Source organism: Rhinolophus ferrumequinum, chromosome 21 (assembly GCF_004115265.2).
Source record: "Rhinolophus ferrumequinum isolate MPI-CBG mRhiFer1 chromosome 21, mRhiFer1_v1.p, whole genome shotgun sequence".
Lineage (NCBI taxonomy): Eukaryota > Metazoa > Chordata > Mammalia > Chiroptera > Rhinolophidae > Rhinolophus > Rhinolophus ferrumequinum.
In genome coordinates this window covers 13,901,569-13,920,547 of record NC_046304.1, presented here as the reverse complement: position 1 = coordinate 13,920,547, position 18,979 = coordinate 13,901,569, and the positions used below count along the sequence as shown (strand labels likewise).

Sequence of the window (18,979 nt, the reverse complement as noted above, 5' to 3'; positions counted from 1 at the left end):
TCCCAGAAAGCTAGGAGGTGCTACGGGAGCCTCTGAAGGCCATGCCTCGTCCGTACCGTCTTTCTGCTCTCACTTCTCCGATCTTACGGTGCTGGCTCCATTGCGAAACCCAGGCTTCTGCCCCAATCTGTTCTGGGCCCCAGCCCCGTTTACAGTGGCTGCAAAACCTCCCGCCATGCAGCCGCTGGACCCTTAGGTGGTTTAGGATCCTTAACGGCTCCCAAGCCGCCCTGCGCCGGTTGCTATGGCGACTAGGCGAGCGGCCGGAAGCGAGGCCTAATTGGGACCCCCCCCCCGCCCACTTCCCCGTAGCCGCGCCCTGCCTTAGGCCAGGTGGGCTCGGGCCGGAGCTGGGGGGATTCTGGGAAGCTGCGTTAGGAATCATGGACCTGGGGGAGAGGAGACCCTGACCCGGGGCAGATCCTGCCGCTCGTCGCCCCCAATTACCTATTCTGCCTAGGCTTTGGGGGATCCGGGACTGGGGGACGGGCGTGCGGGGCTGGGCGGGGGTGGGCTGCGAGGGAATAAGGCTACGAGGTTGGAGCTGAGTGTGTGAGTGCGTGTGTGGAGCAGCCTTGGGAACAAGGTGTTAAGACAAAGTGCCCTGGGGCTGCGTTGGGGAAGACGGGAATTGTCCTCGAGCTATGAGCAGGGCGGCTGGCCGTGGGGCCTGGCCGAGGCTGCGCAGGGGCGAGCGGGTGGCAGAGATGCCGGGCCGCGGGGTGGGGCCCAGCAGGTCGGGCCGCGGAGTCCGACGGCCTGGGGGGAAGAGGTGGGGTGTAGGGACGTCCCGAGGCCGTGGATCTAGTCGCCGGGTGAGGTCCTCGGTGTGGGAGACGCGCTGTGTGAGTGCAGAAAGGCTGCAGGACGGTCGGCAGAGAAGACGAGCTGCCGAGACAGTTGAGGCCGAAGGGGCGAACGAGGCTTCGGAGACACCTGGCCCTGCAGGCTCAATTGAGGCTGCAAGGGACCCTGGGGCTGTGTTGGTGAACGGGGACGTGGGGGAGCCCCAGGTGGTGGGGCCTGCCGGGTCTGTGTGGGCGACTGGCATTGGGGAGGAGGAGGAGGAGGCATTTTGTAGGAGTCCTCGGGGCTGTGAGAGAAAAGGTCGTCCAGGATCTATGGGGCACGAGAGTATTCTGGAGCTGTGGTTGAAGGTGCAGGCCATGAGGGCAGCGTCAGGATGTGGGGAAGGAAGCAGAGTCGAGCTCCATCCTGTGCCTGCAGGAGAGGGGCCAGTTGAAAGGGGTATACCTGGCCGGGCTTCATGGATAGAGACCAGCCGTGGTGGCCTCACAGGACCGTGGGTGAAAGGACAGGCTAGGACAGTCCCCCAGGCCTCAGGAATATCTGCAGCTACTGATGTAGGGCCGAATTGTGAGAGGCCCTCCAGCTCGTGTGGGCAGGGACAGGCTGGGAGGGTGCCTCCTGTGGGGGTGCTTGGGACTGTAGAGACAAGGTCTGGGATTGCGCCACACCTGCTGGGGAGAGGACTAGCGGAGGGGGTGCCTGGAGCTGTGGAGGAGATAGGTTATGGCGCTGCCCCAGGCCCATGGCCAAAAGCACCAACTATGGGAGTTCCTGGGGCCATGGTGTGGCCTGAGGCTGTAGAGGTACCCAGAGCTGTGGAGGGAGGGAGAGGCTATGGGGGTGCACCAGGTCTGTGGGAGAGGGGTCTGTCAGTGCAGGTGCCTGGGGCTCTGGCACAAGAGGCAGTGTGTGGGGATACCCTAGGCGTATGGGGCAGGGCACAGGCTATGGGGGTGTCCAGAGTTGTGGAGGAGGAAACTCCAGGCTTGTGGCGGAGGAGACAAGCTCTGGAGGATGTAGGCCCTAGGGGTATCCCTGGCCTGTGGGGCACTGGGCAGCCTGTAGGGGTGCCTTGTTCTGAAGAAGAAACTAGACGTGGCGGTGACCCAGGATTCAGTGAAAGGGGACAGGCTGTGTGGGTAGAGACAGGCTCTGGAGGTGACCGAGGGTCATGGGAAGCTGCACAGACTGCAGAGGTATCTAGTCCTGATGAGCAGAAGGCAGGTCCTGAGGTTGCTCCAGGCCTGTGGGGTGTAGGACAGGCTATGGGAGTACCTAGGGCTTTGGGGAAGGAGACAGGCTGTGCGAATGTCCCGGGTGTGTGGGGCGCAGAACAGCCTGTAGGGCTATCCCAGGCTGGGGTGGTACTAGGAGCCATGGGCGAACATGGGCGGTATGGTGGCATCCCAGGCTTGTGGGACAGGCAGCAGGCTATGGGGGTACCTTTGGCTGATGCAGTGCCAGGGGTTGTTGGGGAGGAGACATGCTGTGGGAATGTCCTGAGTCTGTGGGAAAGGAGGCAGGCTATGGGGGAGCAAGAGGCTGTGGTGCCCACAGCTTTAGGGGTCTGTGGGTCTGTGGATCAAGAGACTGGCTATGAGGATATTTCCTGTTTGTGCAGGAGGAGACAAGCTATGGGCTTGCCGGAGACAGTGGGGGTGTCCGAGGCATCTGGCATGCCCAAGCACAGATGTGCTCCAGCCACCGGGCTACCTGCAGCTATGGATGTGCCTGGGTCTGGGAGGGTGCCTGCTGCTGTGTGGGTGTCTGGCCCCATGTGTCCGGAAAGCAGCTCTAGTGATGTCTTGAACCTGTGGGAAAGAGTTCAGACTGCCAGAATACCAGTGGCTTCGGGGGTACCTGTGTCCACCGAAGAGCTGTGGCCTGTGAGAGAGGATGGTGATTCTGCGGCTTTTCCAGGATCATGGGGAAGGAGACAGGGTATTGAGGTTCCCATGACTGACAGGGTTTCCGTGGCTCCTGAGGTACCCGGGCTTGTTGGGGAGGAGACTGGCTCTGGGGGTGTCACACGATCGTGGAGAAGGAGACAGAGTGCCAGGGTTCCTGTGGCTGCTGAGGTGTCCACGACTTCGAGGGTACCTGGTCCTCTGGGAGTGGAGACTGGCTCTGGGGTTTTCTCACACTTGCCAGGAAGGAGACAGGCTCCCGGAGTACCTGTGACTGCAGGGGTGCCTGTGGCTCCCAGGCCTGTGTGGGAGGAGACTGGTTCTGGAGGTGTCTCAGGCTTATGGGGAGAGACAGAGACAGTGCAAGTATTTGCAGATGCCAACGGTCCCACAAGAAGGGTGATGCCCGCCACTGCCAGGATGCCTGGGCCCAAAAGGGAAAAGATGGGTCCTGGGGGCATCTCGGGCTTGTCGGGAGGGAAACAGACGGCGGGGGTACCCATGGCTGTGGGGCTGTGCACAGCCACGGGGGTGCCTGGGCCTGAGGGGGACGAGACACTCTCTGGGAGTCTCTTGGGCTTATCGGACAGAGGACAAACTGCTGAGATGCCTGTGGCTGCTAGAATTGCCATGGCTGTGGGAGCACCTACAGCTGCTGGGGTTCCTGTGCCGATGGTGGGTGATCCTAACTCTGGGGATGTCCCAGGTGTATGGGGAAGGAGACCGGCAGCTGAGGGGCCTCCTGCCTCCAGGGCTCCAGGACCCGTGGACAGGGAGACTGGCTCTGAAGGTGTGTCAGGCATGTGGAGAAGGAGACCCGATGGAGTAGTCCCTGAGGCTGTGAGGGTACCTCTGTCTTTGGGGGTGCTTGCAGCGGTGGGAGTTCCCATGGCGGGGCGTGTGCCTGCTGCCGTGTGGGTGACTGGGTCTACTGGAGAAGAGGCGAATGCTGCTGTCTCGGGCCTCACAGTGGTGAGGAGACCGTCCACAGAGGGCCCAGGGGCTTCAGAGCAGGAGACAGGAGGGAGAAGTGTCCTGGGGCTAGCAAGGAGGAACCTGGCCCCAGGGCTGTCTTACACCTGTGGGCGTGGGGACAGGTTATGGAGCTGCCCAAGGTCTGTGGGGGAAGAAACAGACTATCAGAATGTGCCGGGATTCTCAGGGACAGGAACGGCTGCGGGGGCGAATGGAGCCGTGGAAGTGCCTCCCGTTTCAAGGGAGGAAACAGGCCTTGAGCATTTCAGGGGTCACCTGCAGCAGAGCAGCAGGAGACAGACGGGAGGGGTGTCTGGCATCCGAGTGAGGGGGAACAACTTGGGAGAAAATTGTGTGGAGGGGGACAGAATGAGGGGGGCATTCCAGTAGTATGTATAGGGAACAAATTGGAGGGATCCTGGGACTCTGGGAGGGAACAGTTTGGGGGGAGATTTGTCCTGAGTTGTGGATGAAGGTACAAGCTGTAGAGGTGTCTCAGGATGGGAGCGAGAGATCCTTTGTGGAGAGGTCCCACAGTACGCGGTGTAACAAGTTGGGTGGATTCCTGGAGCAATTGGAAAGGGACAGGTTGCAAAGAGAGACGTGTCCCAGGACTTTGTACAGGGGAACAGTTTGGGGGTGGGTGTCCCTGGACTGCGTGTGTGTGTGTGTGTGTGTGTATGTGTGTGTGTGCAGTGTCACTTAAGGTATCCTGGAGCTGTGGGGATCACCTAGTTTTTTTCCCGTGGAGAACGGATTATTGGGCCTTTGGCATCCTGGGGGAAGTGTTGACCACGTAAACGTTGCAGACGCCCCCCCAGGCTCCTTCCTTCTGTGGCCCCAGCCCCTGAGCCGTGCTGATAACCAAGCCAGTCGGTGGCCTCGCTCATGTGCCTCCTCCCATCTTCGTTTTTGATCATGTCTCCACAGCCTTAGAAATAAGGAATCTTCTACAACTGCCTTTATATTCCTTCAGATGTATCTGTCTTTAAGCAAATCCAACCTACAAACGTTGGGCTTATTCAACAGCTTAAATTAAAACCTGAATTTCCCAATTGATTTACTATGGGATTCTTTCAGAGAACAAGTTCCCCAGGACATTTAACACTAGTTAGTTTATGGGGAAAAAAATCAGCTTAATTCCACAAATACTGCGTTAAATTGTCCGCTATGCTCAAAACACTGTGTTGTGGGAAATATCAGAGAAGAGCAAGACAAGGCCCTTACCCTCAAGGAACCTTGTCTAGCTGGGAAGATGGGACATATGCCTGTGAAATAGGTAAATACCAACCTGACACAAGTGTGTGATCAACACGGGATGAGTACAGGGATAATAAAGTGTACATCAAGGAGGCATTCAGAATGGGGAAAGGCAGTGATACGATGGCTTACACGATGCTGTCAGATATTGTATTGCACTGTGTATAGGATGGAGGGAAGATGGGGAAATTGAAGATTTAGAGAGGTCATTCCGCCAGTTAATGGCAGATCCTGGCATAAATCTATATATTCTGATCCTGCAGGTTTACTTGGAGTCATTCAGTTATGTCCTTTGGAGCTACCTAGTACAGTATAACTGCTCTTTGACAAGTGGTTAGGACTTATTGATGTAGACTGTCCGTAAAACTGCCGAACTGGGAAGGGCTTATTGACCATAACAGAGCCCTGTTTTGGAAATGATGTCTTACTGGAGACTCTTGAGATTTGAAATTTAGAATGGAAAGGGCTCAAAAGATTTGTTATTAAAATAGTGTGTCCCCCTATTCTCTTGGGAATTTCAAAAGTGGAGTTGCTTTTGTGAATGGAAGAATCTCATTTGAGTCCTTAAGCACCTCTCTTTAGCAGGAGGTCGCTGTGGGCGACTTGTATTGTTTCATGAGCATGGCGCTGTGTTTTACTTATTCTTTCCCTTTGTGTGAAGACACTTGGTCTGAAAGTAGCTTTTTTTCATTTTAGGCCACGGTTTTAGGGAAGAACTGTCGGCTGAGGACTAGGCTTTCACTATTGTTCTGCGCTGTCTGACATGATGGGACCAGGCAGACAAGCTTCAACCTGTGTTCATCTAGCATCCGGTGTCCAGCTAGATGGGAGGAGTGACGCCACGAGACTTCAGACCCAGGTAGTTTTGCTTTTTTTCTTCATATTTTATTCTGAAACATTTTAAACATGAATGTTGAAAGAAAAGGACAACGAACACCTTTTAACCCTACTTCTAGTTTCAACAGTTGTAACAATTTGTCCTGTTTTTTTCTATCTGCCCATCTCTAAAATGTTTGCAGAACCGTTTCAAAGTTGCAGATATCGTGACACTTCACTTCCAAATATTTTAGAATACTGACCCTAAAAATAAACTCTTCTACTTAATCATAATACCATTATCATGCCTAAGAAATGGACCCAAAATTTTTTCTAATATTACCTAACTAGTCTTTATTGAATCAATTGTCCCAAGATGTCTTTACCTCCAACATTGTTTTATGAAAATCTTCAAACGTACAGCGAAGTTGAATTTCACAGTGAACACCTAGATTCCATTACTATTTCACTATATTTAATTGCGTGTCTATCCCTCTAGAATCCATTCATTAATCCATCTTATTTTTTGACCTACATCAAAGTAAATTGCAGACACAAGTACCTATTTCAGCATGCATATTATATCCTATAATTCATTCTTTTTACCTTTTTATCTTTTGATGTAATTTTTATATCTGAAATGAATACATTGAAATGTCTACATCTTGCACATTTGCTGAGTTTTGACAAATGTATACACATGTGTAACCTGTACTTCTTTAAAGATACAGACCATTTCCATTACCCCAGAAGGTCCTCTTCTGTCCCTTCCCAATCAATCCCTACCCTGTTCTCCAGAGGCAACCACTTTCTGATTTTTTTTTTCCACCACAAACCAGTTTGTCTGTTCTAGAACTCATATAAATGGAATCATATACCATGTGCTCTTTTGTAGAGGACTTCTTTAATTGGTTATAATGTTTTTAAGATTCATCCATGTGTTACATGTATCAGTAGTTTGTTCCTTTTTAATACTGAGTAGTATTCATAGCGGGAATGTACCCACAGATTGTTTATCCATTCTGCAGTTGATGGATACCTGGGCTGTTTCTAGTTTGGGTTATTATAAGTGAAGCTGCTATGAATATTCTTGTACAAATCTTTTTGTAAACATGTTTTCATTTCTCTTAGGTAAATACCTGGGAGTAAAAGCTCTGGGTCGTAGGGGTAGGTGTATGTTTAATTTTTAACAAACCAACAGAGCTTTTTCCAAAGTGGTTTTACCATTTTACATTCTTACCAACAGTAAAGGAGAGTTCCTCCAGTTACTCCACATCTTTGCCAATATTTAGTGTTTCTTTTAAAAATTATAGCCATTCTGTACATTATGCAATGGAGGATTACTCTGCTATAAAAAAGAGTGACATCTTACCATTTGTAACAACATGGATGGACCTAGAGGGTATTATGCTAAGTGAAATAAGTCAGACTGGGAAAGACAAATACCATATGATCTCACTTACATGTGGAATCTAAAGAACAGAATAAACGCGCAAAACAGAAATAGACTCATAGATACAGAAAACAAACTGATGGTTACTAGATGGGAGGGGGGATTGGGGGCTGGGTGAGAAAGGTTAAGGGATTAGGAAATACAAATTGGCAGTCACAGGGATGTAAAGAACAATATGGGGAATATAGCCAATAATATTGTAAAAACTGTATGGTGTTAGATGGGTACTAGACTTATCGGGGGGTCACTTCATAAATCTTATAAATGTCTACCTGCTATGCTGTACACCTGAAACTAATATAAAATTATATTGAATGTCAGCTATAATTTAAAAAAAACAGTCACGGGATATAAAGTACAGCATAGGGAATATAGTCAATCATGTGATAACTATGCAGTGTCAGACGGGTAATAGACTTATTGGAGTTACCACTTTGTGAGGTATATAAATATCTAATCAGTATGTTTTATACACCTGAAACTAATAAAACAGATATGCCACAGAAAAGAGGTAGTTTTATTGTACATGGAATAAGTTAATGTTTTAAATACAAGGAATTTTTAATACTGGGGGTACCAAAAAAGTGTATACAAGTGGACACTTTGGTCAACGTTTCTCAAGCAGTAGTTCACCGTAATCAGAAGTATCTGGACGCTGATGGTAACCACTTTGAGTACCTGTTGTAATGGCAGAAGTCAAACGTGATTTGTATTCATGTTTTTTTTATCGGTATATATTATTACAATTTTAATAGTTTTTTCCTTTCTTAAATTGTATACATTTTTTTGGCACCATCTGTATATGTTTGTATGTTGCAAAATGAGTATTTAAACAAAGTTTTAATAAATTGCAAAAAAAAAAAAAATTATAGCCATTCTGGTGGATGTGGTTTACAAAGAAATTTTTGTTTTTAATTTGACATAATTTCAGGCTAACAGAAGAGTTGCAAGAATGGTACACTGATTTCTGGAAACTTTTCTCCCAGATTCCCCAAATATTAACATTGTATTACACCCTCCCACTTTCCCTCCCTCCCTCCTCCCCTCTCTTCCTCCCACACTTTTTCTTTCTCTACACACACACACACACACACACACACACACACACACACACACACACACAGTTTCTAAACTGGTTAAGATTAAGTTGCAGACACGATGCCCTTTTATTCCTAAATACTTGTATGTGTATTTACTAAAAATAAGAATTTCTCTTACATAATCATACTACAGTGATCAAAATCCGGAAATTACACTAAAATATTGCTATCCTGTAATCTACTGACCTTACTGAAATTTTGTTAGTTATCCCCAAAAATGTCCTTTGTAGCAAAAGAAAACCCAAGATCGTGTTTCTTTAGTTTCCTTTAATTTGAACAGTTTCTGAGGCTGTATTTGTATTTTGTGACATTTTTGAAAACTACGTGCAAGTTATTTGAGGATTTTTCTTTCAATTTTTGGTTTGTTTGACATTTTCTCCAGATTAAATGCAGGTTCTACACTTATGGCGGGAAAATCACTGACGTGGTGCTGAGTTCTCAGTGCGTCATATCAGGAGATACATGCTGTTGATTAGTCCCATTACTGGCAGTGTTAACTTTAATCATTGATTAAGGTGGTGCCTGCCAAGTTTTCTGTTGTACAGTTACTCTTTTGCCTTTTGTAATTGAAAATATCTGTCCTGAGATTATGTTAATATCTTTTTCCTCTGCAGACTTTCATCTACTAGTTTTAGCATTCATTGATGATTTGCCTTAATCAATTTATTATGATGGTTGGCAAATGATGAGTTAATTATTTATGTATCTGTTTGTTTATATCAGAGCAGACTCCTGCATAGAATCTTAACTTTATGCAGTAGGTTATAATCCTTTACCCTCATTGTTTATTTTTATGTTCAAATACATATTTTGATATTCAGATGGTCTCTGACTGGGCCTACAAGAGCCACTGCAAGCTGACTCCAGTCTCTCTTTCACATGTTTTCATCAGTCTTTGACCACTTTTTGGTATAAAGAGATATTCTGGGCTTAGCATATTTTTTCCCTGTCCCAGTCCTGGAATCAGCCATTTATCCAAGGAGACTTTTTCCCTCTAGCGCAGGGGTGTCCAAACTGCGGCCTGCAGGCCAACTGCGGCCCGTGATCCATTGTTAACTGGCCCGCAGCAAATTGCAAAAATATATTTAGTTTACATAAATAAACCAGGTGAGGCAATACGTACTTCACCTCGAGTGAGTGGCCCGGCTGTTTGTGTATTTTACCGCATGTGGCCCTTGGTGAAAAATGTTGAAGAAAGTTTGGACACCTCTGCTTTAGCGGATAATGGAATTTAGAAATCAATATCTGGGTACTAGATATGCTCATTGATTCTCAGGTATCATTGTTTCTAGGCCCTGTCAGGGGACATAACTGGCAAATAGATGTATATACTTGTGTGCACATACATGCATTCACATCCACACTCACATCTCTATCCCTCCCTCTCTCTCCTTTCACTTCTCCTCTCTCTTTCTCTGTTCTTCCCTCCCTTTCTATGTATCTGTCTGTCTATCTGCCCATTTGTCTGAGTTCACACAGACATCTCCAATTCCAGTCCAACACTTTCCATATTTCTAACTCCCTTGCTCAACAGTGTGAAACCTCGCTCCAGTTATCCACGATGTATTTACTTATTTGCACAATCCGAGAGTGTACAAAAATGTTTCAGAAGTTTGCTCCATGCCTCTGCAAGAGAGAAGCCTACAAATTAGAATTTACTATTTGTTTAGAGTACTTTTTATCTTTAGCCTATATGAGGTCATATAGTCCAAGTGTTATGTTCAAAAATTAATTGGGTTAATTTTTTTAACTCTTGCTTTTTAGTGTGGTTCTGTTATTCATTTGAAATTCAGTTTGGTTTGTTGGTTTCTGTTAGTATTCATTTTCAGGGCTTTCCTTCATGCTTAATTTTATTTATTCCCTCCCTCCTTCCCTCTCTTCTTCCCTTCTTTTCTCCCTTCCTTCCTCTCTCTCTAGTATACGTGAAACCTTAACATGGTTCCAAATATACCTGTACAAAAAGGTATATTCAGAGAAGTGTTATCCCCTCTCCCATTCCCTCTATCCTTTCCACCCAATTCCTACCCACACCCTATGTATGCCTAATCTTAATAGTCTCTGATTTTTCTTTCCTGTGTTTCTTTTTGCACAAATGATCAGATGCATGTACATTTTCTCATGAAATATTTCTCTGCTTTTCTGAAGGGTAGCATATTACAGATACTCTTTGCACTTTGCTCTTTTCACTGCACAATATATGTGAGCAATCCCTCCACGTCAGTTCACAGAGAAGTTCATAGAGATTGTCCTCATTCTGTTTTTATATTTTCACAGTATTCCTTTGTGTGGACATAGCAAAGTTGATTCAGTCATTCTCCTACATGGGCATTTAGGTTGATTCTAGTGCTTTGCAATTGTAAACAATATAGCAATGAGTAATCTGTGCATAGGTACTGATGGAAGTGTGTCTTCAGAAAAATTCCCAGAAGTGAGACTGCTGGGACACTAAGTAAACATATATGTAATTTCATTAGATACTAGCAAGTTCCCCTCCCTAAGTTTGTATCCATTGGCATTCCCTCCAGCACTCTAGGAGAGTGTCTGTTTTCCCACAGCCTCTCCAACAGCATGTGTGGTCACACCTTTCAATTTTGCTAATCTGTTGCTATTTCAGTGTTTTCTTTAAATTGTATTTTATGAGATCGACCAACTTTTTTATGCCTTAGGGCCATGTTTATATATATTTTTGGTAAATTGTCTATTCATGTGTTTTTCCAACTTTCTATTTAGTTCTGATCTTTTTTTCACCTTAATTTTTAAGATTTCCTTGTATGTAGGGAACCCTTTGTATTCACAAATATTTTTCTTCCAATTTTCATTTCTTCTTTGACTTTGTGGTGTTTTTTTTCACCTAGAAAACAGGTAGCAGTTGTTTTTAAAATTATTTTATTGTAGTAACATCTATCACTTTTTTCTTTTATTGCACATGGATTTTGAGTCATAGTTAGAAACCCAAGTTAAAGAGGAATTCACGCATATTTTTTTTTCTAGTACTTTCATCAAACCGCCCAGGTAATTTGGGTTGTTTTTATTAATACTTTGGGGGAAAAGACTTTCTCCACATAAGGCTGTAAGTTTCAAATGCTGTTTCATCAGTCTGTACACCCTTCAGATGGTAACTGTTTTTATTTTTCTCTCTTATAACCTCTACTAACAACTTCTTTTTCTAAAATACTTTTCTGAAGTTTTACCACAATGGGTTTATTTTAAATAGACTCTTCACACACGTGATTATATAAAATACTTTATTGTGAGCGTTGGGGTGGGGCCATTCCTTAGATAAAGGGATCATAGCACAAGCTTCATTAGTTCATCGTTGACAGGCCCAAAGCTATAGGATTGTTTGTTGCATTTGACCTAGTAATCCCAGAACAGATAATTTATCCCAAGGAAATAGTTTGAAAAGAGAAAAAAAAACCTAAATGCATGGAGATAGTAATTGAAATAATATTTCAATTAGTGGGAAAACTGGAACAATCTAAATGTTTAATAGTAAATTATAGTTAGGTTAAGCATGAAAAGGCCATTAATTGGATTTTGGAAATGTAATAATGAAAATGAAAACTGTGGGAATTTGGAAACATGCCTATCTTTGCTAAGTGAAAAAAATGAATTAAAACTATGATTCGAGCAGACAGAAACTTCAGCCTGCATAAGATAGTGTAAGTGGACTGTTTAGAGCAAGATGAACTGAGGTGCAGGAAAAAAGATGGGGTCCAACCACCAGATGAAAAATCTCAGCAAGACCCGAAGAAGTATTATCAAATCGCCGAGGTCCTATGTCGCTGTGTGGTGTATCTGGGAGCAGCTTTTAAGCATGTTCATAATGGATTGTATTGGTCACTCGATGGAAGCTGATATTTTGAAATAGGACAGAAGTCCATCTCCAGGGTGTTGGGGAACTTACTGGTTGCTGCTTGAAGCTTTCCGGTTGACGTTTAGAGGAAGATCCTGGTATGCTATTAGTAAACAGAAGGATAATACTATGGGTCTGAGTGATCGGAGGATAGACAGAACCAGGACAGAATCGGGTGTATGAGAGTGGCTGATTTAACAAAAGAGAAATATACCTCTTACCACTAATAAGTGTGTGGGTGAAATTTTAGAAACTTGATTGTAGACATATACCAACTATGCAATACGTTGTTTTTCTAATGAGCGCTTACTTTTATTTATTTTTTTAAAGCACCAGCTGCAGTTTAATAAGAATGTTCCTACACATTCAAGCAATTTGGCAACCCACTATTCTTGCCCACATGCAATCAGAATTGAAAAACTGAAGCACTCATACAATGAGTCGTACCATTGTAAAGATTTGGATTTTAGAGATGGTCCTGACCTAAGCAGTTCTGTTTCGTTTTCTGTCATCTCGGAAGAGAGACTTAGCTATGCTGTCCATCTAGCCAAAAGAGATGTGAAACGAAGACAATTGGAAGAACATATAAAAGCACACCATCTCAGAAGTCAGCCCCAAATCTCTCCGAGATGTGGACACACTAACCATAAAGTATCAGACCATAGGGTGGAAAGGAAAGAGTCGAAGAGTCAAGAAGTCTGTCGTTGCAGCCACCAGCCATCCAAAGTAGAAATTTCCAGCTCAGGTGCCAAGGTATACCTGTACACATCTCGTCCAGGACAGTCAGATCTGACCATGCCGAATTTGCCAACCACCCATGATCCAGAACTTCAGCCACATGCCAGGACAGGTGACCAAAAAAGCCTACGTGACCACAAAAGCCTGCTAGAAGTTCAGCGACTCCAGAAAGAATTGAGCAGTTGTATCCATAAAATTGAAGAAGTAACTATAAAAGGTGAGCAAAATTGGATTCTTCACTTTGAAGAGATGCCATGAGAGTGGGATAGTTCAAATATTAGACTCATGTAAAAGTAATTGCGGTTTAAAAGGTTAACAATTGCAAAAACCACAATTACTTTTGCACCAACCTAATACATTCCTTTGTGATCTCTGCCCCCATCAGATTTTACTCCCTCCTTCTGTCACTAGAGTGAGCACTCATGACCAGACAACTGGACTTTGACTTTGACTAATGTCTTTTTTTCTGAAGAGTTTGCTCTGCCCTAGCCCTTCTTTCCAGCAGAGGCACATGATAGCTCCTTTCCCGTACGCTGTACTTAGTAATTGACCGACCTAGGGCCCAGCCTAGCATTTGGGGTACCTGCTGTCTGAACCTTAGGTCTTCTGGTACCAGAGTGCAAATTGTCCTGTAATGTTTTGCTTCTTTATCCAGAAGTCCTTCTGACAAAATTATTTTTAACTTGTTCAGAAAAGAGCGTAGCATATGCGTATTGTAGAGGAAAACGGTTCTAACTGAGGCAACAGTTAGATGAATACACAGCAGTGACAAGGGAAGTGGTGGGCATGTGTAAAATCTGACGACAGGTTAGAAAGGAAGGTGTGTAATCACCATATACTGTTTTTTGCAACTCTTCAGTGTTCTGTCTGCCTGCCCTTGCGTTTCCTGAGAGAATAGAGGATTGGTTCCTCTGGAGAATTTAGGGTTACCATAGCTAACAAGTAGGGGATCAAGCCCAGCTGAGAATGCAAGGAGCAGGGAGTTGGGCATCCCAAGGATCTACCCTGCTAGGATAGTGCGTAGTCTGTAATGACCTTTTGCATTTTGAAATTAATTTATATATGCATATGTACATAGCTGCATGTTACATGAAGAAGTTTGGTGCCTTACAATAATACCTGTGGTTGAACGAGATAGAACAAACATGTAAGTGAGGATATTGCAGCACAGGAAAAAATAAGGAAAGGAAAACTCAGATTTATTTGGGATGGACTACAGATTTGTTTTTGAGCTTTCTGGCAGCCAGCTAAAGGGGAAAATGCGGTCAGTTGCAGAATTTAAGAAGTCTAAAACAGAAAAAACAACTGTGGAAGGAAAACAATTATTGCACATCGTATTCAGGTCAGAAAAAATGTCTACTGCGGGTCTTCATAAAGAGTATGTTGTGTAATATGAACAATTCGAAAATGTTCCTGTGTCCGGATACGAGGAGCGTCATGCTTGTTTCTTGTAGCGTTCCTCACTGTCGGTCTGTGGCAGGCTTTGGTAGAAGCCTTGCTCCCAGGGGAACAAAGCCACGGGGCCCACTGCTCTGATCATGCGGCCAGCAACCGGGGGAACCTTTAGAGCAGAGCTCCCCAAACTCCCGGGTTGCGTGTTTTTTAGTTTTGTTTTGGTTAAAAATGCCAATCTGTCACAAATCAGTACTTTCTAGACTATCGTAAAAGTGTCACGAAAAATGGCATATTGCTATAAAAACCTGTAAATGCATACATTTGATTTCTGCACTTAGCTTGTCGTGGGCTGGTAATCGTTTGCGATGGCCCCTATCTGCAGCCCACCCTTTCAGGAGCCCCCAAATACCCAATTGTGCTTCCCCAGTGCTGCTCTGCAGACTGGTTGCATCAGAACCATTTGTAAGGTGAGCAGTTAAAACCCCGCCTGAGCCTGCTACCGCTGATACTCATAGAAGTATGTGAGTTGGCGTTTCTCCATGTTGTGCAGCCCCAACAAGAGACAGAGCGGTTTGGCTTGTAGGCCCCTCTAATACAGCATCTGTGTCCACAACTCCTGATTTCAAATTTCTGATTTCTTCAAAACTATTTTCATTAGTTGAGTTTTCAATGAGTAAATATTGGAGATCTGAATTTATAAAATACACCTATACTAATAAAGCACTGCTTTCATCGGACTTCTATGTTGGAGTTTTACATAAGAATTCGTTTTGTGTAAACCTATTTGAAGACCACTGACTGGGAGGAATGGATTGGTTGCACATCCCTCAGGCAATCTTCCAGAAACAATTTCTTTGAACTAATCTTTTGAAAATGTGGTGTATTTTCTGTGTATATGAGGTTCTGCTTCCAGACAAATCTAAAAAGTCTTCGGACATTCATATAATCTTAATATGCTGGAGAAAGGATTTCTCTTTTGGATTCAAGATAAAGTGTAAAAGAAATCTTGCTAAACATAAAAATAGGACAATAAAGTGTTTTTGAAAACATAGAAAGCATGACAGATTTTGGCTCCATATAAAGAATTCTAAAATAGCAAGAGATGCTTCACAGTAGACTAGGCTGTCCAGTGGGGTTTGGTTCAGGGAATTCCTGCAAAGAAGGAGCTGGACCTAGTGAGTGTCTTCATGTCCCTTCCATCTCTGAGTCGGTACACAGCCCCACGCATTCCTGATTTCTTGGCTAATGACAAATGACATGTGTTGTTAGGACAGCCTCATTTTTTTATCTTACTAAAATAGAGGTCTTCAACTTTATTATCTCTTTGAGTAATGGAAATTTTTGTAAGTTAATGTATTTGGTTTATAATCCACTTTTTTGGGGGGTGGCGGGATATTTTCAGATAGAATGGAAGAAGCCTTGGATCCAGACATGGAGCGGCGAATCCGTGTCAGGAGGCAGGAACAAGCTGTTCGTTCTGCCCGGACGCTGTATGTCCTCCAGCAGCAGGTACGGAAAGCAGGAGGGTCCGCGCAGCACATGCAGCCTTGAGTATTACGTCCTCAGAGAGGTCCAGTTTTCCTTTTGTCTCAGGATTATTAGCACCAAAGTATCCTCCATGAATTCTGATGTGTTTGTGAGATTCAATTTCCTGAACACGCAAATGTTCTTTTTCTTTTTGTCATCTGCCTTTATGTGTGTGTGTGTGTTGCGTATCTGTGCCCAAACTCCTTAAATAGTGGTTTTCAACTTCCTGGTGTCAGAGACTCTTGAGAATCTACTAAAAGCCATGGGTCCTTTCCCCAGAACAAATGCTTATACAGCACGTATTTTTGCAGATGAAGTCAAGGGGGTCAGTTACCCTAAAACCCTTGGTCTCCAGTTTAGGAACATTAGTCTTAGAAGAAAGGGACCTTGTTAGTTTTCCCATCTGTCTCGCGTTTATAATGTACTAGAAGCTTAGTAATGGTAAATGATTTGATTATCTTTATTAAATAGTAAAGAATGAAGACCATGTTAAGGGTCTTTCAGGACACATTTAGAGGCTGATAAACAGACATTTATATTGTTTACATTGCAAGTAGATTTTTAAAAGTGTTTGTTCTGACTGGAATGCCTTACTCATTAGTAAGTCTTTAACTCATTTCTGGTCACTTAAGTCACATGTTGGCCTTATTGCTTGAACTCAAAACTGGACCTTTCCATTTAAAAGAAAATGCCTGAGTTAGATTTTGTCCTGTATTTCTTTGGGAGGTTTTGTTTCAGTCCTTACTCTGCATTGCTACCATAGAGATTGTTGTAAAACACGCATCTTACCATGTCAGACCTCTGCTTAAAAGACTTCAGTTGGCTTCTCTGTAACGTAGAGGATGAAAGCTAAACCCTTTGGCGTGGCACTGAAGACTTCACGATGTGGCTCTCCTACCTTTCCAGGGTCACCTCCACCTTCACTCCTTCATGTTAAATTCCTATTACATTGGGGACGAAGGGATAGAAGGTGGACACTGTCCTTTATTCACCATCCCCAACTGAAAACCAGTAACTCTTTTTTGGGTGCATGAATGAAGAGCCTTGTCTCATTTTCAAGTGACTTGAGTTGATAATGGTTATATTTGGACAAGACAAGCTTTATTCTTTTCAAAGGATAAGTGGAAAAAGATCAGTGGAAAGGTATGAAGTTTTCGTTTTTCCCCCTTTACAAAACAGGTGAAAGAAATCCAGGAAGAATTGGATAAATTGAGTCCACATAAAATTAAACACACTAAGAAGGTATGATGCAAATTAATTACGATTAATACTTATTATTCATAAATTAGATTTCCAGCGTTTTGTTAGTATTGTGTGTGTGTTCTCGGCACTAATACTGTCTTAAGTGCTTATAGAAAACTATTAGTGAGGGCATGGGCAGCTTAAGTATTCTGAATTTGGGGTTACCTTCCAAGGAACAGGTTCTGAAAGTAGGTTTTTGTTCTTGCTGCTCATGTAAGAAACAGAATAACAAACAAAAGACTTTGTCATAAGAAAAACTTTAAACTTCATAATTCCCTTTACTATGAAAACATTTTCACAATGGAAATAGTTCAATATAGAAAGAAAATAGACGGTAAATATTCTTTTTCCTCCCCCAAATGTAAAGATTTCTTTTCTTTCTATTGGGGGAAGGAGGAGGATAAATGGAACTGTTTTCCATTTTGCTCTCCACTGTATACACACACATCCACACGCATGCATGAACATACACACACCAAAAATACCCCAAACAAGAAAAGAAACAAAAAGCCACGAATCAAAAATCAAAACACCCTCAAATTGCCCCAATACTTTCTTTGTATTTTGACCAAAAAAATAGATCCTGGGAAGAAGTGCAAAATGCGAAATCAAATGACCAAAAAATGCTGAACAAACAGCATTATTAATATACAAAATCTTTCTATTACTGAACTAGTAACAGTTGATGTGCTCTGTGTCTGTAAAACTTTGGAACCACATAGCTGATCTGTTAAATCTAGTCCATGCCAGCTTCCAAAAACCAGAAGAGAGTTAGCTTTATTTTTGATGCCTCACCAGGATTTTCTGTGAGATATGGAACATCATCCTCCTCCTCGTCAGTATCTTCTGGTTTTGGTGCTTTGCTCTCCAACACTTGCCGAGGGAACTGTTCAGCTAACTTCCTAAGACTTGTTAAGCTGTGAGCACCAAGTCCATTTAATATTCCAGGAAGCATTTCTGCGATTGGTTTGGCCTCTGCATGACCAGTAATTGCAAAGGTGTTAGCAGAAAGGGAAGCTTGGGCTTCGGGATTGTTGAAATGAAGAACTATCCCATCATTCATCATATTCACCTCTTCAATACCAGCTACGTTATTTGCAGCCAGTTTTTTTTTAAGAGAACTCTCAAGTTTTTTGTCGTCAGCTGTAGCTGTTCCGTGTACCACCTTCTTTCTGAGAGCTGTACCCTTGCCCCTAGCTGGACCTGAGCCTGAAGTTTGGCTCACTTTTCTTGATTCATGCTGTCGGTAAATCTGAAGCAGGGAGGGTCCTCCAACACCAGCACGCAGCAAGAGCAAGAAGGCTGCCTCCTGTAACTATTCTTAGGGGTTGGGTTAATGTCAAGAAGTTCTGAATACTGAAATAACTTCTCACATTTCATTTATTGCCAGTCATGGGCAATGTCCAGGCTGGCAGCTGCCCATCGCGGAGCCATTCGGGCCTTACAGATGTTTGTGACTCAGTTTACTGACCAAGGGGAGCACTCAGTTTCTGCTCGGTGTAGGGAGCTGGGCAGTCTTATCCGCCAGCTGTCACTCTGTTCTGCCAAGCTGAATGCTGATTCTTCTGTCCCGGATGTGGTGATAGATATCCTGCAACAAATTGAGGTATGAAATTGACTCTAACTTTTGTTAGAAGTGCATTGTTTCCAAGCAGGGAAGTCATGTTTATCACCTCCAAGTTTCATTGGGATTTATGCAGACTACAAGACAGTGCTGCTGCACCTAGTAAGTGAAAGCTTTGCGAGGGCAAAAGTAGCACTTCGTTTTTATTTTATTGTTTTTACAGTCTAGTCTATAACATTGTATTTCACTTCTTTGGGAATTGGTGGCTAAAACATACAATACCTCTTAACCAGGTCCTTTAATTAAATACAATTATCCATTCTCTGATCGTGCCAT

The 18,979-nt window shown here is 44.0% G+C and overlaps 2 protein-coding genes across 5 annotated transcripts in view; one reads left to right on the top strand and one right to left on the bottom strand.

The window, feature by feature from the left end:
- Positions 1-125: 125 nt before the first annotated feature.
- The window catches only part of KIAA0753 (KIAA0753 ortholog), a 57,377-nt gene continuing 38,523 nt past the window's right edge, over positions 126-18,979 (top strand). For 3 of the 4 annotated variants that reach the window (XM_033091619.1, XM_033091618.1, XM_033091616.1), the window contains exons 1-6: positions 4,168-4,971; positions 5,649-5,811; positions 12,508-13,132; positions 15,713-15,819; positions 17,017-17,079; positions 18,470-18,685. In XM_033091619.1, coding sequence (XP_032947510.1) covers positions 5,716-5,811; positions 12,508-13,132; positions 15,713-15,819; positions 17,017-17,079; positions 18,470-18,685 — 1,107 coding nt within the window. In that variant the 5' untranslated portion in view covers positions 4,168-4,971; positions 5,649-5,715. Of the gene's footprint in view, positions 334-4,167; positions 4,972-5,648; positions 5,812-12,507; positions 13,133-15,712; positions 15,820-17,016; positions 17,080-18,469; positions 18,686-18,979 lie in introns of those variants that run through there. The other variant, XM_033091617.1, reaches the window with a different exon arrangement.
- Positions 17,857-18,318, bottom strand: LOC117012774 (transcription factor BTF3 homolog 4-like). Its single transcript, XM_033089205.1, is given in 3 exon segments — positions 17,857-17,952; positions 18,152-18,273; positions 18,276-18,318. Coding segments are annotated over 3 exon segments (261 nt in total).